The 26,128-nt window shown below is 43.4% G+C and overlaps 1 protein-coding gene across 1 annotated transcript in view; it reads left to right on the top strand.

The window, feature by feature from the left end:
- Window positions 1-8,140: 8,140 nt before the first annotated feature.
- MMP14 (matrix metallopeptidase 14) overlaps window positions 8,141-26,128 on the top strand; it is a 33,028-nt gene continuing 15,040 nt past the window's right edge. Inside the window, exon 1 of the mRNA XM_088469978.1 lies at window positions 8,141-8,492. Within this exon, the coding sequence (XP_088326104.1) occupies window positions 8,412-8,492 (81 nt within the window). The 5' untranslated portion in view covers window positions 8,141-8,411. The remainder of the gene's footprint in view (window positions 8,493-26,128) is intronic.

Raw genomic sequence — 26,128 nt, 5'->3', positions numbered from 1 at the left:
TGTGTATACACATCCATCAGCCATAACATTAAGAATAATAAACAGAAATTTGACAGGCCCAAACAGCGCCCCCTGACCTGTGGTGGCCGCACTACCCTAGCTACGGCCCTGGATAGAATAGTCATTGTATTATATTTGGCTTTGCTCTCACTACATCAGGACTTATGCTGGCCATACACGCTGCAATTATCGGGCCGATCCGCCCGATATCGGCGGATCGCCGCGATAATTGTAGCGTGGGGGGGGGGGCGACCGAGGGTTAAATATTGCTCGGTCGGGCATGCTGGATTGTCCAGCATGCCCGTCCGATGCGATATTTACCCGGTAACTGTCGGCCGCATCGGGCAGTGTATGCCCAGCGCGGCCGACAGACAGACATTTCCTATGTTCCTTCCTACGGAAGGAACAGGGAAATGTCTCCTCCCCCGGGGGCGGAGCGCAGATGTCGGGCTGATACACTGTGAGATTTCTCTCACAGTGTATGCCGCGGATATCTGCCGCTGGCAGCCGGCCAGATAGAATGTCTGTCGGTCTGACAGACATTTTATCTTGCCGTGTATGCCCAGCATAAGCGATCTGTCCCATGTGACAGACCATATCTATGCATCTGAATAGCACCTCCCAGGAATACCCATTACATTTGCTATACATTTCGGTGTCTGTGCACCTGAATAGATACTGCTGCATTGTACGCACACACCATTTCACACATGCACTGTGACATATTTGTGACTTTGACGCATGTGCAGTTGAAAAACATCAACCACTTGCGTGAATATCACCATTCGGTCTTACTCAGAATCAGGCCCTTAGTATCTAATGAGCATCATGTGCTTCTGCTTGTCTGCATTTGGTTAATAATAGTAAATGTTTATTTTATTAAGCTGTGCACATTACAAATCATAACATGCCTAATATTACATATATACTAATGATGCTTATTCATTTACAGTAGCATAAACACAGTATTAATTTGTTTGCAATGTTAGAAAAGTAAATTATATAGATTGTGGCACAATTTTCAAACTTATGTCAGATCTACTGATTGTCATATATTTTATATCCAGCCGTGTTCCGCAGAAGCCATTTCCCCACTGCACAATGTGTGTTGTGTGTGGGCAGAGCTGCCTGGGCCTTCATGGGTCCTGATCGGTGTCTCTGTCCTGACCTGTTTCTTTGTGTTAGAAAGAATATCTGTTATGCTGTAGAATCAGGTTCCCGCCCATTATATTGTTAGTGTAAATGTGAAGGAGAGAGAGAGAGACTGACTATATAGGAAGGGCAGAGAGAAAGAGCCTGATGTGGAAAAGAAAGGGGGAGCTGAAAGCTTAGACGGGTGTGGGAGGAAAAGTGGGCGGGAGTGTCAGGAAATGGGGGTCACAAGGAAGAAGAAAGGTGGGGGAAGGAGGAGAAATCACGGCTCAGCAAAAAACACACCCATAGTTTGTGCTGAGACAGGATTTCTGGGGTTGAGCACTGTGGGGAAGGCAAAATGCCAGGTGAACAGAGGGGGCTGACATATCATGGGATGCTGAGGGCCAGAGAAAACGGAAGGGCATATTTTGTTGTGTAAACCTTTTCTTGCAGAAGGTGTATTGTAGATGTCTCCCTCTCCCCTTCCCTCATTGCCTGATGGGCTGTTGGTCAGAGCTGCTGAGATGAGAGATTTTTAAAATGACCGCTGCTGTCTACAAAGCACTTTTACAACTTTATTTTACCACACAGGGATGCTTATTACAGATATTTTAGTTTTGGGACTACCTCCCATGTATGTCCTTGTGTGACCTGTCATTTCTATTGTGTCATGTGCTATTGTATTACTATCAGGAGCATAAGTGCTGCTGACTGCTGAGAACAGGAAAGCTATATTTTAGACATAGTTGCCAGCTGCCCTGCTTTCCAGAGACCGTTCCAGGTTAGTCATTGTCCCCCTAGTTATTTGAACATAATATTGTCACTGTATTTTGATGAATTGCACTGACTGTATACTGGATAACTTTCTCAGGTCATTCTTAACCTGTATGATGCACAAGTGAATATTTATAATGTAATAACAGCAAAAAGAATAGATTTGTATTTAAATCATGACCAGTGAATATGTAATGTTGGAAGAGGTAGTTCTCTAAAATGAGAAGATCAGAAAAAGAGTTTTGTTTTTTTTTAAATGCTTTTAGGGCCTGATTCAGCATAAGATGCAGGGATGCTTTTTACGCAGATTCCCGATGTTCGGGAATCTGTGCATGCGCCGGACCCGTACTGCGCTTGTGCAGTACGGGTCTGTGATATCGCACGCAGTTCGGCAGCAGATTGTCAGTGATTGACAGTCTGCTGCTGTGTCGGGGCGGTGTGGGGGCTGCGACGGCTTCCGTATCCCAAAATGGAGGTGTGTCGCCGCCAATGTGGAAGAGTGATGAGACGAGGATCTCTGTCAGCTAACGGAGCATCTGCGGCGGCTGGCTTGGGTGACCCCATGGGTCACTTAGCCGGGCCAATGGTTACTCAGTTGCTTGGATGTTGTGTTCTAGAATGCAACTCGGATCCGTAATGCATGCAGGAGGTATGACGCCTCCTGCTCTATTACGATATTAGTGCTATCGCAGCAGCTACGATGTTAGCAGCTGCAATAGCTAGTGCTTCCTGTGCTAAATCAGGCCCTTAGTTTGTTATCCCCATCCCAAAATCAAGTATCACGGTTTTACAATTGCCACCGGAATACCTTATGGTCCATTTCATAAATATGCCCCTATATCAGCATAGATTCTGCCAACCAGTGCGTAACTAAGGGGGGTCGAGCAGGGTGTGTGCCCTGGGTGCCGTAGGACCGGCAGTGCGGGGGGGCGCCGCCTACCTCGGTACCGACCCGCCCTAGTTAGGCAGTGTAGCGCTGACCGCAGTGTGTGCGGTCAGCGCTACACATTCACAAAGGACCGTCGCTAGGCTTCCCTGCGACCAGCGCCGGTCCTTTGCTGCACAGCCGAGACCTTCCCTCCCCATGAGCACTTACCCAATAGTGCCAGGAGGAGGGTGGGAGGCGGGCGGTCTCAGACTGTGCAGTAACACACACATCGCCGCCAGTGCGGCAGCGAAGTGTGTGTTAACCAGCAGTCAATGAGAGTCAGACAGACTCTCATTGACTGCTGAGCTCCCACTGCAAGAGCTGGCTCCCTTCCGGCTCTTGCAGTGGGTAATGGGAGAGACGTCATGATGTCATGACATCTCTCCCATAATGCAGAGCGCGCCAGCCCGGGAGGACTGACGTGCGGCGCCGGGAGCAGTGGCTGGAGCCGGAGCGTGGATTCAGGTAAGTGTATTTTTTTTTATTTTTTTTACTTGTGTCGCGTGTCTGCACATCGGGGGGGCACCATTACAGGGGGCAACCACTACTGGGGGCACCATTACAGGGGGGAGCACTACTGGGGGCACCATTACTGGGGGAACCACTACTAGGGGCACCATTACTGGGGGTGGGGCACTACTGGGGACTACAACTGGGGGGGGGACTACTATTGGGGGCACTGCATCGGGAGGGGGGAACTACTACTGGGGGCACTATATAAGGGGCTTACTACTGGGGGCACTAAATAGGGAGGAAAACTACAGGGGGCACTGTATAAGGGGCACTGGATGGGGGGAACTGCTGGGGGCCTGCATAAGGGGGACCACTACTGGAGGCACTGCATAAGGGGGGGGACTACTGCTGGGGGCACTATAATAAGGAGCACTGCATAAGGGGGACCACTACTGGGGGCACTTCATAGGGGGGGCACTGCATAAGGGAGACCACTACTGGGGTACTGAATAAGGGGAACTAATGAGGGGCTGTATAAGGGGGACCACTACTGGGGGCATTTCATACTGGGGGTACTGTATAAGGGGAACTAATTGAGGGCTGCATAAGGGGGACCACTACTGGGGGTACTGTATAAGGGGCACTACTATGGGCCCCTTATACTGCATAAGAGGGTCCACAACTGGGGACATTGCATACTGGGGGTACTGTATAAGGGACACTACTGGGGTTAAGGTGCATATGGAAAGGAATGTTCAGAGTGACGATAAAGGGGTGTGTCATGTTGACACGCCCCATTTTTAAGTGGCCACGCCCATTGTTTGCCGCACACGCCTTCTGCGTGCGCACATAGATGGGGGGGGCTCAATTTTTACATTTACCCTGGGCTCCAAATAACCACTGCTGCCAACACAGTATGCTTCAGGAGTTTAGTAGAGAGGTTGATCTTACCACAATGTATATCAATAGTACTTCGGCATCCAAACTCCTTCCCATTATATCCACCCATGGTTCACTCAGTGGACCTCTTCTGCCACACACCATGTAGGCAATTCCTTGACCTAATGTTCTCTCGCTGCTGTGATATTTCTGACTACTCTAGCTCATCCTTTCTGCTTTCTCTCCTTCCAAGTCTTCCTACACACTTCTTCCCTGGTGAACTCAAAAGACTATGAGTGTGATCTTGAACCCTCCCACTTCTCTGCCACCCTTGAATCCCTTCTGCCAACCTTGAACCACTACTCTCTAAACTCTCATTTATGTTCTGCCTTAATGCAGCAGTATCCTTTTATAATTCTATCATCTCCTGGTTAATGTTGCCCCTGATACTGCACTTTACCTCTGTCATGCTAAACCACAATCCAAGGGCTTCAAGAATCACTGTCTATTTACAAATAACATCCTGTTGTAACCTCAGACACCAACTCTATCAACTTCATGCTGCCATCTCTCTTGTCAAAAAATCCTACTTCAACACCCTAGTCCGACAAACTTAGTTGGATTTTTTCTGCTATCAACTCCTTTCTCTACCCACTCCTTCCTCATCCTCTCCTTCCTGATACCCTTCATTCTCTTGGCCTTAATGGCATGTTTTTTCCTAGTTGATATCCTACCTTTCTGATCGCTCCTTCAGTGTTTCCTTCTCTGGCACCTGCTCTCCTCCCTCTGTCTGGTGGGGTCCCCAGAAGCTCTGTTCTTGGCCAATTGTTTTCCTCTTTTTACATCACCTTTGTTGGGCACCACATATGTTCCCTCAGCCTTCAACTGCTGAAGGCTAACCACGCTGTTCCATTGTCCATTCCATCATCACAGGAGTTGCATTGCACCTTACCACAAACCAAGGGTTAATTGCAAGCCAGGATTCTGGGATATTCGTGTTATTCTATTACAGGGGAGCGGTGAGTGACATTGCTACAAAGTTCCACCTGTCGGTTATTATTCTCTGGATGTGGGGAAAGGCTATTAATACACCATTACATACATGGTGTATGTTTTTTTACCAAGAGAGGCTATGCATTTATATTTTAATTAACAGGACATTCAATTATTGTTCATGAGTCACATTTTTAAAGATATTTTTTACCAGTTGGGACTATTTTTTGGATATTTATTGCAATATATTTTTCAGTGCACTGATTGCTACATCTTGTCATTTGATCAAACATAGTGTCCATTATCCTAGGAACTGCAGTTCTATCTGTTTATGTTATTATAATTTATAATGTTGCTAATAAATTGTGAATAACAGCTCTGGAGTATCACTTTAATTAGTGGTTATAAGCGCAGACATATACATTTTGTTCAATATCACCCCTATGCCTGTGATACTTTAATCATCATTTGACCTGATCTCTCTCCCTCTCATCTCTCCTGTGTATCTGATTACTACCTGATACTCATCATTATCATATTGTCAGCACCCACTGTCATGTTCCCCTCTTCCTGGCTCAATTAAAGTTGATAGTGTCATCCTTTCTGCTGTTTCCCATGCCCACAGCATGGTGGCAATCATTGACTCTGCTCTTACCTTCACTATCCAAATCTAGTCCCTCCCCCAATCCTGTTGCCTGCACATTGGCAACATTGCCTAGATTTTACTTTCCTCTCCCTTGCTGCCACCAAGACCTTTGTCTATGTTTTTGTCATCTCTTCCGCCTTGATTATTGCAATCTCCTAATCTCTGGAGAGATGTCTCTCCCCTGACAGACTCTCTGCAAAGCTCTCCATTGGCTCCCCATTCACTGCAGAACTTAATGCAATATGCTTACCCTCACCTATAAAGCCATCTTTAATTACATACACCACAACTCACCCACTATGTTCTGTCAATGCCCTTTGCCTCTCCTCCTCTCCCATTACTTCATCATACTCTCGCTGTATAAACTTTTCATCTTTGGAACAATTCCCATCCCACCAGCCTTGCCCCGACCTCCAATCTTTCAAGAACTCCTTTTAAATGTACCTATTCTTACCCTACTAAATACTATGCTGCTACTCCTCTTACTTCAGTTGCTTCGTCTTCTCCTTTTCCTCCTCCCTCTTTGCCTCCATTTTCTTCACCCCAAACTGAAAAGTCACCATCTCACTGCACCAATATCTTCCACTCATTTCCCTCCACCAATATCATCTCTTTTTTATTTCTCACCCCTCTTCAATATTAGCTCCCACAACAATTGCCCTCCCTACTTCCTGTCTACTTGTCCTCTTGGATTGGTTTTCTTGATCCATTTTTGTTTTATCTTGTGTTGATTTTTATTCTTTTCATTTGCATTGATTTTTTATTTATCTTGGAATTTTCTATTATCTTGTATTGCTTTTTAATGATGCTATTATTTCTGTTGCACCTTGCTTATTTATATTTTGATGTTAATATTTTACTTATTATATGTCTCTTTTAAATAAACAATGATGATTATTATGGTCTTGAAGATGGAGGATTTGTGTATTATTTTATATTGCAATGTCAGTCAGATCTGTTATAGCGTCACAATATGGCAATTATAGCAAATCTATGACTGTTACATTTAGGTGTAAATTGTGCAAAGAACCATATTTACAAATCAGCAATTATCTGTTGAGGTAAAATTAGACAATTAAAGCAAGTGACTGATTGGTGTTATAGCTTAGTGCAATTTTTGCACCTAAATCCATTTTTTTTTTTAAATAGTATAATATGCCTATATAAAAATCTCCTGTGATGTCGTTTACCATTTCTAGATAATGGAATATTCTAATGTGTCCATAAGTACATTAATTCAAATTATTATTAACATTTTTTTTATATAGTGCCAGAATATGCTACATAACTTTACAATTGGGAACATTATTGAAACAAGACTGGGTATTAACAAAAAGGTAAGGGGTCCCTACTCATAAACTTATCATCTATGGGACCAGTAGGCAGTTTGGTTGTGTTAGGCTGAAAATCAGTTGACTATTCTAAAAAGTATTTGATTGAGATGTTAATGTGTTCTAATTGGCATCAGTCACGTATTGTCAAAGTGGAAATCCTTCTCAAGGGCTAAAGTTCAGTGCTACTGCCCTTTGTTATGTAACAAAATGTGTAATGTATTAGAAAAGTATAGACTGCTAGTACTTGATTGGGTGATTTGGGTGAACTTACAAAGATGATTGACAGAGAGTGCCCCAGGAGAATATAATTTCATACTACTTGCATGTATAGCCATAACTTTAAAGCAGTTTAACAGTAAAGTTGTTTATGCAGTCACCCTAGGTCCCAACTTTCTTTGACCTCTTGGTAAATTTGTTTGCTGACAGTATTTATAAATTTGCTTGACTGACATATATAGGGCTAAACTTACATGCCCAGAGAAGCCTGGAGGCATTATAGATTTGCCACATCCTGGCCACTAGCCACACAGTTTTTAAACAGAACTCTCAACAAAGGGGAAGTAGCATCAACATTTGATTTTCAATATGTTGCATAAAGAAATTATTTAAAAAAAACTGACTATATTTTAGCAAAATGATTTTTACAGTGTGTATTTCATTAATTGTTTAATTATCAAATGAATGCTAGACTTGTTTGCTATAGCATTAGAGATAGGGCTAAGAATGATAAATTATTCCAAAACCTTTGAGCTATCACATATCACACTTTTGCGTTTATATTTTTATTTAAGGATGCATGCAGTAGGTAGGAATGGTGACTTGCTAAAATGGCCTGCATGCATTCTCCACTAGGTGGGGTAATAATCTGTGAAGCATTCAAATTCTTTTCTGTACCAAATCTTCAGTGGGAATATCGACCACGTCTGCAAGTCTGAAAAAGAGAGAAGTGAGAGGGAGGGCAGAGTGGGAGAGCACTGTAGAAAAGATAGAATTAGGGGAGGGAGAAGGGAACGACAGGAGAGAGACTTTAGAAAGAAAGGGAGTGTAACAGAAGAGGTTGACAGAGTGAATGGAGGAGGGGAAGAAGAGTAGATGACTGTGGAAGAAGCCCACCGAGAGTGAAGCAGGGAAGTAACAGGAGACAGTAGTTGAAACTGAGCTGAGAAAAGTGGAGGTGGGAGAGCACAGGACAAAAGACTCATAGCTTTGAGTTTTCTAACTCCCCACCTCCAACAGTGTAAGAGACTGAGAGCAGACCCTAACCTAAAGAATGACATCTCTACATGCAATCTGGATATTGCTCCTGCTATCTATTGTGTACAAATCAAGTATTGCCAAGTTCAGCCCAGAGGTGAGAATCAATCTATCTATCTAATCTATCTATCTATCTATCTATCTATCTATCTATCTATCTATCTATCTATCTTATTAGCAAATTAATACTTTCAGATATTTCTATATTCCCTTGAAACCGTTCTCTCCTTTCCCTCCCTCCTGGAGAAGTCATTCTGGGCTCTCCTTGGAATCTGAGGTCACACATGAATCCTGTTAAACTCTGGAAATGTGCTCTCTGGAAGAGATTCAATGTTTAGGGTGAGAGAAGAAGGAAAAGAGGGAGAGTCCTGGCATGGAAGTGAATAAGAAGGAAACAAGTTTGCAGGGAATTCTGCTGCTGCTGTGCCAGTGTTATACATACTAGGGATTGTATAACAAAGAATAGAGCAGAGGTAGGAAGGAGAGCAAGGGTTAAAGACAATGACAAAGGACAAATGGGAGCAAGACAAGAGAACCAAGCTAATGAGTGGGAAATAACTAAGAAGTACTGTTTAGGTACTGGTGCATGGTTCCACCGGTTATCTACAGGAATCAGGGACATTTTTGGAAGAGTAAGCTTGGAGACTTTCTTGTAGAGCAGCAGAATCCATATTGAGCAGAGGGTGACACTGGGGGTAGATGAAAGAGGGGAGGGGAACATAAGGTACAACTAGACTGAGGCTTGTGAGAAGAGAAAACCCAACCTGAACCCAGGGTTTGTTGCATCAGCTGACTCTTGGGTTTTTGAATTGCTACTTTTCTGTTCTGTAACCAGCAAGGTTGTAATTTACTTTAACCAGCTTTGTAAGTGAGAAGTTGTTAGAATGTTGTGAGCAGAATGCAGACTATCAGAGTATACCAGAGACGAAAGTGTGAATGAGGAGGCTGAATGAGGAGAGTCATTGTGGGAGTAGGAGGAGAAGGAGAGAGAGGCCACTTGGAGGATCTTCTGTTTGAACAGACAGCTTTTCTTTGGTTTCCTTGTCCTAGCTAGCCAGAGACATGGGCTCAACAACAGGCTATGTGTCCTGTGAATGCGGCATTAGCAGCTTGATTTACCTAATCAGTTTATTTCCAAGAAATATGTATAGATGCTTTGTCTGATTTTCATAGAAAAATCTGGTGCAGAAACAAAAATTGTACTTACTACTAACATTATAAAAAAAACACTACCCATAAATTAAAAACATCTGTATAAAAGAAAGATGGGTAATAATCACAAACATACACGCAAGAAGTCTTGGGAGATTATCCCATCTATTATTATGTGGTGTGACCCAAAAAGTGGGTCACCATGCCAGAGTTAGCCAACATGATCCTCTTTCATAAGATTCGTGGTGATCACTATAGCCAATGACTACGGTAGTTACCCTGTATTTCCATGGCTATGGGTTTTTTTTACCATAGATCACCGCAGATGTTTCCTTTCTTACATTACTCTTGTCATATAATAGGATACTCCGCCTCTATAGGTAGAACTGGAAAATATTGTTATTGTGTATTAGTATTAGAGGACCTGCTTTCATGGTCTATATATTTTTTTTTTGGGGGGGGGGGCAGTTTTTTGTGAGACTGTATTTGAGATAGAGGTATGTGGGATGATTTTTTTTTCTGTCTATTGTTGACTTCCTCCCTGTATCATTGAAGGACACTGCATTCTGAGTGTGGGTACACACTACACAATATCTTGAGCGATTTGGCCGATTCCGACGCATTGGAACGACAAATCGTTCAAATCATGTAGTGTGTACCCACTTTCACGATGCCGATGCGTGTTCCCGCCGATCATCCATCGCATCCTCAGATCTTTTGTACATGCAGAAAGATCTGAGGCTGTCGCTAGCGATGCCATGCTGCCGAATGCAGCATGGCCCCGCCAGCCCCCGCCGTCGCTCCATCGCTGACGGCATTGACAAGTGTGTATGCACTTGCCGTTCCCGACACTACCGTCTGGTCTGTTGCTTACTAAAGTCGGTACACTCTAGACATCGTCTAGTGTATACCGGCCTTGACAATTTTAGCAGGACAATTCCTGGTACTATAGAACAGCTCATAGGACCAGATTCAGAGGTAGATGTCAGACATAGGGCCGTATTCAACTTGAAGCAAAAAGCCGATTTTGCGTGTTTTTGGCAAAAACTTTTTGCAGATGACGTCATTTTCACCTGTTTTGGTTTTACTCCATATTCAATTTCAATTTGAGAGACTTTCCGCCTAGGATAAAAATAGGCAAAAAAGTTTTGCCTATGAATGGGAGGCAGAAAAAAATGCAAAATTGGGGTTTTGGGGTACAACGTTGCGGGAACCCCCGTGCTGCCTTCAGACAGTCCTCCAAAGCTAAACTGTGTCAACAATTCTTAACACTTAAGGGCACCCCAAAAAATCACTTTGAATTTGGGGGCGAAAAAAAAATGTTGGGGGACAAAGTTAAAAACTAACAAACTTGACTCTGGGGGAGGGGCCCCAAATATGCCCCAAGTGATTTTTTCATTGCAGGTTCTTGCGGCAGGTGGATTTTTCACGTTTTTTCCAACTTAACTTTAGCAACTTTTAAATATGCTGACCCCCATTTTCAAGTACCCCAAATTTGCTGGGATAATTTATTTTCTGGAAAAAATACTCCTGAATACTATTCTGCACCACGTATAGAAAAACGCTATTTAGCAGCTATTGAACCCGTTTAAAAAAAACAAATACCTTCAGCAAGCCAAATCGGGGGGTATCATAGGGAACCCCCATGTCAGAGCATCTTTTGGGGGGTGTCAGGCTGATTTCCCCAAATCTGACAGCACTTTCCGCCTGTTCAAGTTTCGCCAGGTCCCGTTTTCGCGTACTTCCATATTGAATACGGGGTTTATCGGGCACGGCCGCGATACTTTTCCACCTACAAAAGACGCGATGTAGGCGAAAAGTCTGGGAGGCGGAAAAGTATCGCGGATCCGCTCTAATTAAATACGACTCATAGTGGAGTAATTTTTTGGGTTCTGCGCATATGCTGTGATGGATTAGCGATGGCGGATGCAGTGAGAATTTATTCGCAAAGTGAGGTGACAGTCAGAGCTTTGGTGAGGTAACAGGGGGTGGCTACAACATCGAATGGGGTGCCGGGAATATTTTTGGGGCGTGCCACAGTGAGCCTCTGCGGATTGGGAGGCCCTTGCGTCTTAGGTCAGATGGACATTTTTAAATTTTGAAACAGCATAGGGTTGCTCAAACATTCGATGGGCGGCCAATGTTCCCGATGTTTCGTCTTTTGTACGTAAGCAGAGAATTTCAGGTGCCGGAGGTGGGCGTCTCTGCGCACACGACATCAGCTAAGTCATTAGCATACATTTGCAAGCCCACTGCATCCAAAATTGCATTTGCGAATGCAGCTGCGTCCACCTCTGAATCACGCCCATAGTCATGTAATCCATTTCCTAGGAAATGTAATTACAAGCACAAACATTACATGTTCTTTTAAGGTATGGGACAGAGGGCCTGATTCTGACCCGGTCGTAAGCGCTGTGCGGTCGCAACTGGGTCGATGGTGGGCCAGTGCGCATGCGCACGATGGGGCCGGCTCCGTTGTGCGCATGCGCGAGACCCAGATAGCGACGGGCACTCCGTCGCTCCGGATCTCGTACCAAAGGGGGCGTGCTGTCGATGTTGAGTGACAGCACGCCCCCTTTGGTGGGCGGCCGGGGGAGTGGCTGCCCAGACGGAGGCGTTCCCATCACGAGTGATGTCAGTGGGAGAGATTTCGGCTCTGTTAGAGCCGAAATGTCTCTGGGGCTTGCGGCAACGAGACCCTACCACAAGGGTCTCGTCGTAAGCCCGATGGTCATGATGGTCTTGACCATCGCGACCATCTTCCTGGCTGCTCGCTATAGCTGTGGGTGGTCACCCACAGCTATGCGAGCAGCCAGGAGGTCGATCTAAAAAAAAATATAGCCCGGCCCTGATTCAGAGCGAGTGCTCTGTCAGAGCGCCCGGCTCTGAATCAGGGCCAGAATGTTATCAGTAAATCTTTAATACCATCTTCAGACAGAGAAAAGGACCCAGTAATTTGTCAGTTCAACCCTGGTCCCAGGAATTGCAAACCGGGTTGATCCTTTCACATAGCAGAAGGACCCGGGTTGACCCGGCTAATTACTGGGTCCAAATGTTTGACCCGGCAATTTCATGTTCTGTCTGAAAGGGGGTACTGGCCTGGGATCGGGAACCGACATGTGCCCCAAAAGCCGGGTCGAAGCCCTGGCTTCTGTGTGAAACCTGTATTATACAGGGCATATTGTGCTTTCCAAATAGTGATCCTTTTATGACTGGAATCATCTTAATACCTTTATATATGGTTTAATCAAATTGGCACAAAGCAAATACTTCTGTTTATAGTGGTAAGTTGTTAGATGTAGCTTTTCTCCAGATTTAAGCAAAGACACACATGATTTAGTTTTTAATTGTTCCAGTAACAATTCTAAATGCATTTCCAGCATGCGCTCATAAAATGCCTATGTAAGCATCTATTACATTCCAGGACAATGAATGAGGAACCCTATTATTGCTGTATAAGGAGCGCTACGACTCTAGTCCATATTGTGCAGATCATGCTTTTTAGCTGGATGTATTTCCCCTGTGATGCCTCACCAACAGAATACTGCTGACAGGCAGGGATTGATCATCTGTTTGTGCAGTGACTACTTAACCTCATCTGTATTCTTCTGGGCCAGGTTTTAATGTTACTAATCTAAGTTGTCATTTTTAGCAGTGATTGAAAATCAAAGACACCTGAAATAATACAAATCAAAACCAATTTTACTGAGTGACAGTACAGATCAGATATCATTAACTGTAGGAATTTCCACAAACACCACCCTTGTAGGAGCTCTCAATAATTCTTCCTGAACAAATTCATCTAAATTGTGTCTTTAACATAAAATAAACAGCAAATATTTTAATCTACAAGCTGTGATCCAAAAAGTCGGTCACTGCGCCAAACAGGGTGATCTAGCGTTATCTTCTTTTATAAGATTCAGGAATTGTAATCATTCATAATAACCAATGGTTGGGGCTGTCATGCTGTACAGTACTGCTATAGTTATGTTCTGTTTATGATAGATCAATAACAGGGAATGATTTCTTACATTTCCTTTGTCAAGTCATGAAATCCTCAGTCTATTTGTGTGTAGAACTGGGACCTCGAAAATATTTTTATTGTGAGCAGTATGAGAGGACACTGTATTGACAAGTAGAGTAGATGATCAGCAGAAATTACCATCATCTTTTATTTTTTGCTCGACCCATATTGAGAGACATCATCATGACTGACAAGAGATAACTAAAACTGAAACTGCACAAATGATGTTAATCCATTCCTTATTTGTAATTTTTATGCGTATGAATTAATGTGTACCCAAACTTTATCTCTGGCCACTGTGTCTCACAGTTGTCACACACCGGAGCCCAGGAGCCCTTTACTCAGTCTGGCAGTGTCACTTATAGACCCATTTATTAATTATCGCATTTGCAATACGATCTGGACGCCATATTAGTATGCGATCATAGCGGTCCAAATGTACTAAAGGGCACCCGACAGGAGAGGGGCTCCTGGTTCTATATTGCTTCCAGCATTCTGTTCCAGTATATTCCAGGAACCTGCACCAGTAATCAGTGCCGTAACAGGGCTGCATTGCACCCTGTGCCGACCTGCCTCGTAAGCGCATGATGACGTCATGATGTCACTCAGTGGGGGCAAGGCCAAAGGCACCCAGAAGTGCAGCACTGGCCAGAGCGTCCTAAGGGCACTTTGAGCAGCTATACAGACAGCAGGGTGCATGTCTGTTCGCGCCGTGTGCACTGCTGCAGCCATACTGGCTGGAACGGCACCCTGCTAGCCAGAAGCAAGAGCAGTGGGGCAGCGATGGTGCCGCCACAGAGCCTTGTGCTCTGTGTGATGGCACCGCTTGCACACCCCTAGTTACGGCCCTGCCAGTAATGCTTCACAGCATTCAGTTCCAGTTCATTCCGGTAGCCTGCTTCAATTGTGCTCCCAGCACCCAGTTGTAGTATATTTCTGCAGCCTGCTTCAGTTGTGCTCCCAGCACCCAGTTCCAGTATAATCTACAGTCTGCTACAGATATTCCAGCATACTTCTCCATTATATGTCTGTAAACCTGCACTTGCCTATCCTCCATCTATTGGCAAATCCTACTAGACTGCATCTGGTCTCAGTTATACTGCTTTTATACCGAAATTCCAGGTCTGACCCAGAGATTGGAACAGGGTTCCAATCCGGATCAGATCCGGAATTTTCCATGCGCCAACCCAGGATATTCCCAAATCAGCGCCGTTCACACCGGAGTCGGGTCTGCAGAGACACGGTTTTTCCGGCGTTGAAGTGGACGCTTGGAGATTTCGTAATCTCCAGGCACCACTGAAGCTGGCTAATCGGCAGGCATGCGGCACGATCCAGGTCACTGACCCGGATCGCGCCATTTACACTGCAGGGTTTCACAGGTTATTCCTGTATTAAACCCTGCAATTTACCTGGGTTGGATTGCCGGGTCACTTGACCCGGCAATCCAACTTTTACACCAAGGAGCTACCCGGGTTAACCCTAGTGTTTTAGCTCTGGTGTAAAAGGGGTATAACTGTCCTTCTAACTTCCTCTACAGCATCAGTCTCCGGCTAACACTACGCATTTTTAGGCCATCCTGCTTCACTCACATTCCAGCACATACAGCTAAACCAAGGGGTCCAGACCAGATTCACCAACCTCATAGTCCTGTGACAATAGTGTGGGAAGACTGAACCCATGCATTTCTATGTAATAGAGCTAAATGAGGTATCCTATTCAGCTATCCTATTCCGGAGGATTAGAGAGCCCATTTACGCAGGTGACATGAGTGGGGCCTAGAGGTGTGACATTCCAGATAAATTGTCGGTACAGGTAAAAATAATAGTGTCTTGTCCAAAAGTATACAGCAGTTTTAAGTATCTTCCATCTTTGATTATTTATATTCATTTATATTTGTAAGAGCTCTTGGTAAGTTGTCAGTACCATTTATGTAGTGGTAATTGAACAAGCCCTATGTCTTGTGTTACTGGCCTTTTAATGGTATAATAGTTTGATGGAGGCCATTGTTAAGCAATTATTTGTGTGTATGTACGTGTGTGTGTGTTTATATACGTATGTGTTTGGGTTTTTTAAATCCATGCTACTATGTTCGTTTTTCTGCTGCAGATTTATTTCTGGTTTTGTCTCAAGAAAGAGCAGCAATTATTTCTGGCCAGTAATATTAGCCAGTGCTTAAGGAGTGAACATTCAGAACTCCATGATTAGTGTTTGCTGATCTGCTGTTTTTTTCCTAAGTATCAGCTGTTTTTGGTGAATGGACATTAGGCTGTGACACGCACAATTATTTTATAACATATGTATAACCCTGTGCTAAAAGCCAGCTGAGGATAACAATGAAAAGTTGCCAGATTGTTTTTCATTGTTTATTAGCAAAGTATGGAACAAATGTTTAAATGACTTTTCAATTTCTACCAGAGAAAATAAAAATCTTATTATCATTTTTATATTCGCTGTCTGATACAAAATTGTATGCCAAACTGAAACTTATCTAATTACAGGATAGTATGGAAAGTGAAGGATAGGGGCCACTGATGCGGAAGACTAAACTTACTGTCAGTGTAGGCTTTAACTAATCCATGTTCATATCATTCAAGTAATCTAAGGGGGTTGACCCACAATTGAAGATTTCTAGTTTTCAAATTTGTAATCCCGACGGATCAAAATCCCAACTGGGGCTGGTAAGCACTCTAACCCTCCCCTCCCCCTACTCTAACACTTCCTTAGTGTTGATAAAAATAGATTTTGTACCATGCGCTCACCTTGTCTATATATCATATTATAGAAAATGTAGCTAAAGTAAAAAATGTGGAGATGACAACAGATCCAATGAATGTTATAAACAATCTTTTATTTATATAGACACCATATACCAATGCGTCTAGTGATATGGATGGCTATTTTAGACTCTTATATGTCTCCTTTCTGGTAGTAGGAGTATGATGGTAAAATAATCTAATAAAAATTATATATGATGATTAAGTCCTATATGGAAGGATCAAGGTATGTCTGGGTGGCAGGTGTGCCCTTTGAGGGGGTTACCTTTCCGTAAATATATACGGTACCCTTATGTTATAATATCAGCTCAGTATTTGTCCATACCGACTAGTAGCCAAGAAAAAGTCAGCCAATAGGACTGATCCCAAGTGGGTAAATAATGTCCGGGTGGTAGGTGTGCCAATTGAGGGGGTTACCTTCCCGTAAATATATACGGTACCCTATGTCTAAAAAGACAAGTATGTGTATGTCCCTTTGGCTACTTGCAATGTGCTAGGGAAGTGAGGGTAACCTTATGTAGAAAGGTAGCTCTCCGTATGTGGATATCCACGTACGTGTCCCTGCACTGTCTGAAGCAATGTCCCGGTGATAGAGTGAGCCGTGCAAAGTGTGACTGCAGCGTCCCGCTAGCGGGGCTTACCGGTCGGCGTCTTCACTGAATGTCACGTGTTGCACTGTCCATGTGGTGTGTGGAGGAGGGGAGCAGTGCGGTATGATTTCAATTGCCGCAGTCAGTCCAGCCGGACCACTCGCTCAACCCTCTGCTTCTAATGCACGCTGCTCTGTAGTATGGCAGAGGAGGGTGCTGTTTCCTGCTGTTTCCTGTTAGGAGGATAAGGAGTAGCAGCGTGAGGCTGTGCACAAGGCTCTCTGCTTCCTTAGTCACGTGTGTGGAAAACTGGGCGTCGACGCGTTTCGGCCAATCAGGCCTTCTTCAAGGATGCTTCAGACAGTGCAGGGACACGTACGTGGATATCCACATACGGAGAGCTACCTTTCTACATAAGGTTACCCTCACTTCCCTAGCACATTGCAAGTAGCCAAAGGGACATACACATACTTGTCTTTTTAGACATAGGGTACCGTATATATTTACGGGAAGGTAACCCCCTCAAAGGGCACACCTACCACCCGGACATTATTTACCCACTTGGGATCAGTCCTATTGGCTGACTTTTTCTTGGCTACTAGTCGGTATGGACAAATACTGAGCTGATATTATAACATAAGGGTACCGTATATATTTACGGAAAGGTAACCCCCTCAAAGGGCACACCTGCCACCCAGACATACCTTGATCCTTCCATATAGGACTTAATCATCATATATAATTTTTATTAGATTATTTTACCATCATACTCCTACTACCAGAAAGGAGACATATAAGAGTCTAAAATAGCCATCCATATCACTAGACGCATTGGTATATGGTGTCTATATAAATAAAAGATTGTTTATAACATTCATTAGATCTGTTGTCATCTCCACATTTTTTACTTTAGCTACATTTTCTATAATATGATATATAGACAAGGTGAGCGCATGGTACAAAATCTATTTTTATCAGTATAATTTTGTTGGAGACAGGACATCTCCAGTACCAAGCAGCCCCCTAAAACAATAAACATCTTGTTGAGCGCTGTTCACATTTTCCACTTCCTTAGTGTTGCCTAACCCGAACCTCCCCCCATTGGTGCCTAACCCTAATCCGCCTTCCCGCACCCTAATCCTAACTCTCCTTGGTGAGTGCCTAACCATAACTTCTCCCTAGTGGTGCCTAGCCCTAACCCCCCCCTTTCTATAGCCTAACCCTCCTGGGGGGGGCTAACTCTAAGTTCCCCCGGGGGTTCCTAAACCTAAACCCCCCCCCCACCCACAGCTACAACCTAAGATACCCGTCTACCTTCGTTCAGTATGCCAGCTGTCGGGATATCACCGTGGAGCTAACGATAGGCGTCGGGATTTCGAGGCCTATCTTTAGCCCCTTGTCGGGCTTCAGTGTCGGGATCCCTGACGCCGGTAACCTGCCTACATCCCATTACATTTACCTTCTAGGCCAGTATTTCCCAACCTCAAGGCACACTAACGGTCCAGGTTTTAAGGATAGCCAAACTTCAGCACAGGTGACTTAATTAGTACCTCAGTTATTTAATTGAACATTCTGTGCTCAAGCATGAGTATCCTTAAAATCTAGACTGTTAGTGTGCCTCCAGGACCGAGGTTGGGAAACACTGTTCTAGGCTTTCACATCTGCACTTACTACTTGATATGTCACATATTTTTTAAGTTTATGGAGCCTATCCATCATACGATAAATGGCCCGGTAACCATGCAGAAACCCTAGTTTCTACATATTTAGGTTACCGGGCCATTCATCATCGGGTCCCAAATGGACCACCTGATATTAAGCAAACTCCGAAAACTGAACGTCCCCCAATGATGAATAGACCAGTATATATATATTCCCATAATTTATCTATGGCCTTTGCCACCTCTCACCCGATACGTCTCGCTATGCACATAACTATGTGCCATTACCGTCATTCTAGCTACTATTGTTTCAGCATTACTCTCTCCCTCTGGATTGAAAGCCCTCATGGACAGGGCCCTCTCTACCCTCTCATACTGAATCTTTTCTGTCACCCTCCAATGTCTTTGCTCTGTTTCTATGGGGGCTACTTATCAAATAATATTTGCATGCTATCCCTTGAAAAAAGTATTTTTTGGGGGTACCCGCAAATATTATGGGGGCTGCTAAAAAGCTGAATTTCCCAAGCTCCGGGATACAAAGAATTATGAATATTAGCCCTGCTAGCTAATGTCATCTGCACCCCAAAAGTTGCCAGGATCCTTCCCCAGGAATTGCTGTTTGCATATATGTGGTCTTCTGACAGTGCATGCGTAGTGTTACAGCACCATTCTCATGCCTTTCAGCATATATATATATACATACATTTATTCATTATGTGAGCTTCTGATAGATATGTAAGAACAAATTATCTTTTATACAACATTATATTTATCCTAAAAGATTAACACAGTCGGCCTTCCTTCCTAATTATGTGCATGGACCAGTTTTCTTGTCATGCTTGTAACATTGGTAACAACAAATTGAGGGCAATCCATACTTTTGCGCAATAAACTGGGTATATGCAGCCTCCTACACCATCTTCAAGGAAACACTAACTTCACATGCTTATACAGAAATAAAATTGTGTGGGTGGGAGGAATGGCGCTATTACCTTACATGGATAAATATCAAAATGATCCAAATCAAGGATAATATAGAGAATAGATTTATTGAAACACACATATATATATATATATATATATATATATATATATATATATAATCAAAAAATCAAAATGACATAAATATGGGGGTAACCAAAAACTTTCCGCCAGGAACTGTATTTTGCATTAAAAAAAAATAATCTGCCTCACTGCCAAAATTCAAAATATAATCAAAAACATTTGTCACATATATTTATGAATGTGATTTAGAGAGTTGTTTACTTAAATGTAGCAGTACTTTAAGGGTATGAGATGTAGAATAGACAAAACTGTAGATGGACAGAAAATATAGGTAATAGGAGAACAAACTGTTGATAGGAATGGTACAGGATGTGGTAGATGTGTCATTGGAAAGTTTCAAAGGTTTATAGTTGGACAATAGTTTATGTTGCTGAACCCTTTTATGACCAGAGATAATTTGACGAGAACTTATTTTGTACGCAATTACTTCTTTGAAACTAATTTACTTATGTCTAAGCCTAAATTAATTTGACATTGTTTATTTTCAGGAGACTTATACCCCTTTCAGACATAACGAGATTCCCGGGTTATTGACAAGGGTATTTCCCGGGATTTAAGTCCTGGGTAGACAACCCGGGTTATGTCTAAATGGTGCGACACACAATTTTATTCCCTAGTCACACCTAGAGGCATCTGATTGGCCCCTCTCTCTTGGGGCTGCCTGGAGGGGGCGGGGCATCCTTCTACAATAAGGAAAAAACTGTCAGCACTGGATTTGGGGAGAGAATCAGTGGTTTCACAGCCCTTATAACAAGGAGTGAAGATCACGCGCCCATCTGGTCAGTGCTGCAGTGTGGGGAAGCAGCCCCAAGAGAGAGGGGTGTGTGATTGTGTGTGTATGACATGTATGTGTGTGCATGAGCATGACATAAGAGCAGCCTGGTAGCCGTGGATGTTAGAATGCCATGGCAGACAGGCTTATGTCTGAATGGGGTCGACCTGAGAATTTCCTGGGTCTCAGGTATAGTGTGAAAGGCGGTCTTGAGCAAAAACCCGGGTCTGAGCAGGTAAATTCCTGGGTCATATGTCTGAAAGTGGTATAAGTGCTTTCATTTGGTAGCTTATGGGATGAAACATCTCTTATTTTATGGGCATTGCTTACGATATAGGGCCCGATTTAGCGTTATATATGCTAATGCCGCTGCCGCTGCAAATTTGTATGCAGTGGATGTGCAAAAATATGCAAATTTTGCAGCCGTCTGGATTTGTTTTGAAATGCCCACCGGCGGCGTTGCAAATCTAAGCGACTGCCTACAAAGGAAGGAGAATACCCAAATAGGTATACACAGGCGCTGGAATGAGCTGTTAATCTAGCAGCTACTATAATATGGGATCGTCACTCCCTATACAATTAAAAAACACCAACACAGATAGCAGCGCTATTGAATAAAGTTATATAAGCATATAAGCAGGTAATGAAATTCAATTCGGTGCCAAATAAAATAAACAGTAATTTAATAGTTAAAATTGCATGGTATTCACCATATTAGCTGGGATATAAAATAGACATATACAATAATAGCATACAATCTCACCCACAACTTTAGGTTAGAATGTCCTGATGGTAACGGACCGATTGGTAAGTTGGTAAGTTCTTATAAAGTCTGCCAAATGGAGAAAACAGATATTTATAGCAGCATAGTCCTCCTGGTATCCGCTAGAGGGATGTCCCTTGATCAGGTAACTGGGTCCTCAGTATTGCGGTATCCATGGGTAACACGCTGGAATCCGATATAATATACCTCCTTTATGGCTGATAACTTTGGCTACAAAGAGCTCAATGCGCTTATGTAGGTATCCGCTAGAGGAAAATCCCTTAAGGTGGTAGATCAGTAGAGTATGTCCTCAAATAATGCAGTGTCCATCAACAAGCAACTGGCTTTAGATGATATATAGCTCCTCCGTGGCTCAATTTTTATGGTCCCAAGAACTCAGTAGTAGCGGTAAGATGAATCCAGATCAGAGTGGGTGGTGAGAATGGTAATGCAATGAGTTCTAATGCGTTTCACTGCATCCAGGTGCAGCTTTATCAAAGGATAAAGCTGCACCTGGATGCAGTGAAACGCATTAGGACTCATTGCATTACTATTCTCACCACCCACCCTGATCTGGATTCATCTTACCGCTACTACTGAGTTCTTGGGACCATAAAAATTGAGCCACGGAGGAGCTATATATCATCTAAAGCCAGTTGACCTGATCAAGGGACATCCCTCTAGCGGATACCAGGAGGACTATGCTGCTATAAATATCTGTTTTCTCCATTTGGCAGACTTTATAAGAACTTACCAACTTACCAATCGGTCCGTTACCATCAGGACATTCTAACCTAAAGTTGTGGGTGAGATTGTATGCTATTATTGTATATGTCTATTTTATATCCCAGCTAATATGGTGAATACCATGCAATTTTAACTATTAAATTACTGTTTATTTTATTTGGCACCGAATTGAATTTCATTACCTGCTTATATGCTTATATAACTTTATTCAATAGCGCTGCTATCTGTGTTGGTGTTTTTGACTGCCTACAAAGGGCCTGATTCATAGATGTACGCTAACCCGATGGTTACCGTACATCTCCGATGTTTAGAGATCTGCACAGACGAAGGACCCATTCTCTGCTTGTGCACAACGGGTCCTGCGATCTCGCTCACAGTCCCCCTTAGCTGCAACATGATTGATTTGCTGCGGCGTTTGGGGGGTGGAGTAGGGGTGTAGCCAGCCACTGTTTCTGGAAACTGTGTTGCCCCCATTTTCCGCGCGGGTTGAGGCCACGCTCTGTGTCGGTGAACCAGATTTCCAGGTCTCACAAGTGACCAGGCACCAGCCAGGCTGAGGTAAGCTTCAGCTTATGCAGCCTGGCCAATGGAACAACCATCGCGACTGTTGGTTGCGATGGTTTAGATGGTGATGGTATTACATACAGACACCTCCTGCTGCGTTTACCTTTTATTGTTATTGCACAGCCGCTGGAATTGAGACGCCGAAGCCATTTTTACTGCATAGGGGAATACAGTCAAACGACCCCTCACCTGTCAATTGCTTTAAAAATAAATCCCACTGCAACAACTAAAACAGAAATTGGCGCAGGTGCAGTGCGACTCAGATGCCTGCGCAGATTACCAATAAACGCTCAAACTGCGTAAACATTGGCATTGTGTACATCTCTGTATCAGGCCCATAGTTAGATAGGCTCATAGTTAGATAGGTATATCTCCCAACTTTAGTGGCCATGTCATGGTGAGTGAATGTACCTAACGCAGCATAGCAGGCAGTGTCCTGTCAAAATCTGGATATTTGGGGGGTATATATAGGGCAAGAAGCAGGGGTATGATTTTTTTCATATTCACAATATATTCCCCCTCCCAGAATTATTCAAATATGTATTAATATGCAAGTAGCACACCACTAGGAAATGAACATATTATGTATATGGAAACAGGAATATTATCAATTTTATTTATATTGCCACATCATACCTCATTGTGGCATGGGCAAGCCACATTATGTGGACGTACATCATACTGGGATGCATTTCAATTACCGGCGTCCGGAATGCCGGCTGACGGAATCCCGACCTGGTTATAAAGATAGGCGTCTAAATCCTGACGCCTATCTTTAGCCAGACACTGAAATCCCGCCGGCCGGCATTCCTAACAAAAGTAAGCAGGGGGGGGGACTTAGGGTTAGGCACCGGTCCGAGGGGCTGTGACGCGATTCGTTCTGAATTGTGTCATCATGGCCCCGCCCCCGACTGCACAATGCCTGTAATCTCGGCATTGTGTAGTGTTCCGCCCCAAAATTTGCATCATGCCTTCCTGCTCTGACAATCTGGCTGCCTCCTCCCGGAAGAGGCAGCCAGATTGTCGGCAACCCTGAAATACATCCACTGAAAACACACTTCAATTGCCACATGCACCAGAAGGCTTTCCCCCTCTTGTTATTCCCTTGCGTACTCCAGTTCACCAGTAGTTTGCACCCTTATATCCTTCTCCTCTTCATAAAGTCTTACTTGATTTGCTCGCTCATTAAGTGAGTTGTCCTGTTATCTGTCCTATCCAATCTGTGGTGTGATACAATGTTTGTTACTTATGCTATGGTCTGCCTTTGTCTATATTCTCTGATATTGGGTTAGTTATGGGAGGTCAACAGTGACAATGTCACCAGCTACTATGTCAACGTCACTATGCTGGCACCAGGATTCCAACACGGCTGACATGCTACTTACAGCATTACCTGCATGTTTAAAGTTATTACAATCCCATGGATGAAATGCTGTGAGTAGCATTCAGCTGTGTTGGGATCCAAGCGTCAGCATAGTGCGGTCGAAATAGTGACTGGTGGCTTTGTCACTGTCAATCTTGTAGCCACATACCCTGTTACTGTATTTTATGTTTACCCTGTACAGGACTCTGTGCAATTAGTGAAGCCTTATAAATTAAAAGTTAATAATGATAACAAAAAAGATCCTATCAAAATTGATCCTATTAATACCAGTCGTAGAAACATAGAATTTGATGGCAGATAAGAACCACTTGGACCATCTAGTCTGATACCTTGTAACCTCAAACCTAACTGATCCTTACTTCTTTGTAAGGATATCTTTGTCATGTCGTGGTATGACATGACTATGTATGAATGCAGTTGGTACATGACTGGTAAAGGCCTGTGTGTTATCTTAAATTAATCTCTTCGTTTTTATGAGAAAACTGACCCTCACCAATATGTCTGAGCCTCGGAACATCGAGCCCTCCATGAATTTACAATTATTACGTTGGGCATTCTCCATGGTCCTATGTATATAGCCCTCCTTAGAATCTGAATGTGTTATGGCATTCCAAATCAGAAAGGCTGATTATCCAGATGTAATTCCTAAGAAGGCTTGTTTACCAGGAAATGACCAATAGAAACTGGCAGCACAGGCTGATGGGGCAACAATATGGAAATAAATTGAATAAAAGCCAGAAACTTGTTAATGGGCATTGTACGTCACAGTAGTGGGAAGAGTTCTTTGGCTTTTGTGGCTGTATATAATAAGATGTTTTGTATCTGCTGAGGTGTGTGAATGTCTTTGTGTATAATAAAGCCAAAATCATGTCTTTTATCAGTAAGTGTAAGTTCCTCTCCTTCACTATGTGAATTTCCAGGAGGTTGGCAGATGTTAGACCTGCTAATACACGGCTATGCAGCCAAACCTCTGGACATGCAGTCACATCCGCCGACATATAATTAGTTTACCATCAGTTGTTTTGTTGTCGTAATCAGTTCTACAATGCATTTTCTAACAAGCGCGATGGGAGCATTTTCTTATATTGCATTTTGCACTCTAGCATTATGAAAATACTGTACTGCAGGCACTGTATAGGAACTGGGATGCTGAAGCCATATTCCTTGCATACGGGGTTACAGACGCAGGGTCTGACACTCCCCCAAAACTGTCGTGACATGCCTGCGTTCTTTTTGTTACCAATACCTCTCCCAACTGTCAATCACACTGCGATCATTCTGCAAGTAATGAGCGACTACGGTAATGTACCTTGATGAACGCACTGTGCGACTTAGACGCATGTGCGAGTTACTGATAATCCCTCAACTCTGTAAACATTTGCTTTGCGTACAACTCTGAATCAGGCTCATTGATCCCAAAATTGTTTTACTCCTGGTGACTCAACACTGAATATTTGATCATTATTGTCAATGTAAATGTAGCTATTGTTTGCATATTATGTTGTTACATATAATAACTCATGTGGGGGTTGGCGGTATTCATCTGATGACTGCTTGCACTGTTCTCAGATAAGATCACTGCTTCCATTGTAGCATCTGTGGGTGTAAGTACTAGAAGATACTTGCACCACTTCATTTATGACATGATAAGGGTAATACAGTATTGCTGTCATTTATGAGCCATCTTAATGCCCTGTTATGTTGGGAATGTAGAGTATTAGAGACATTGCGTCTGATTTAGTTGCATCTGTTAGAGAACCTAGATCGTGTGCGTGTACAATGAGCGTATTTGCACCCATAAGTTACAGATATGGCATACCTGGAATAGGGTAACACAATGCACACCAGTTATACAGATGAAAGCTCACACAAACAAGCAGAGTAGCAAATAAAACATTATGTAAAAGAACCTACCATCAGAGATATAATAAACAATTTGTACAAAAACGTCATTAACCAAGGGGCTTATTCAGAGATGGCCGCTAAATGCACAGCCGCTAACCCTTTGTACACAGCAGCTGTGCGAGATTATGCAAAGGAGGGTCTTTAGTAAAAGTACGCCCACTGCCAGATTTGTGGTCCACTACTGGGTCACGTGAACATCGGACATCTGAGTAACCATTAATCAAAATATCCAATGAAATAAGTCTGCCAGGGCCAGTGAAGCTGCGTCCAATGACGCAGCCACTGGCTTCATCACTCTCGCATCTTCTGGAACACTGCCCATCGCCGCCCCC

This window comes from Taudactylus pleione, unplaced genomic scaffold, assembly GCF_031769625.1.
Source record: "Taudactylus pleione unplaced genomic scaffold, aTauple2 ptg000095l, whole genome shotgun sequence".
In the NCBI taxonomy this organism is placed as follows: Eukaryota; Metazoa; Chordata; class Amphibia; order Anura; family Myobatrachidae; genus Taudactylus; species Taudactylus pleione.
The sequence above is the reverse complement of the archived record's forward strand: the minus strand, read 5'-3'. Positions and strand labels throughout refer to the sequence as shown.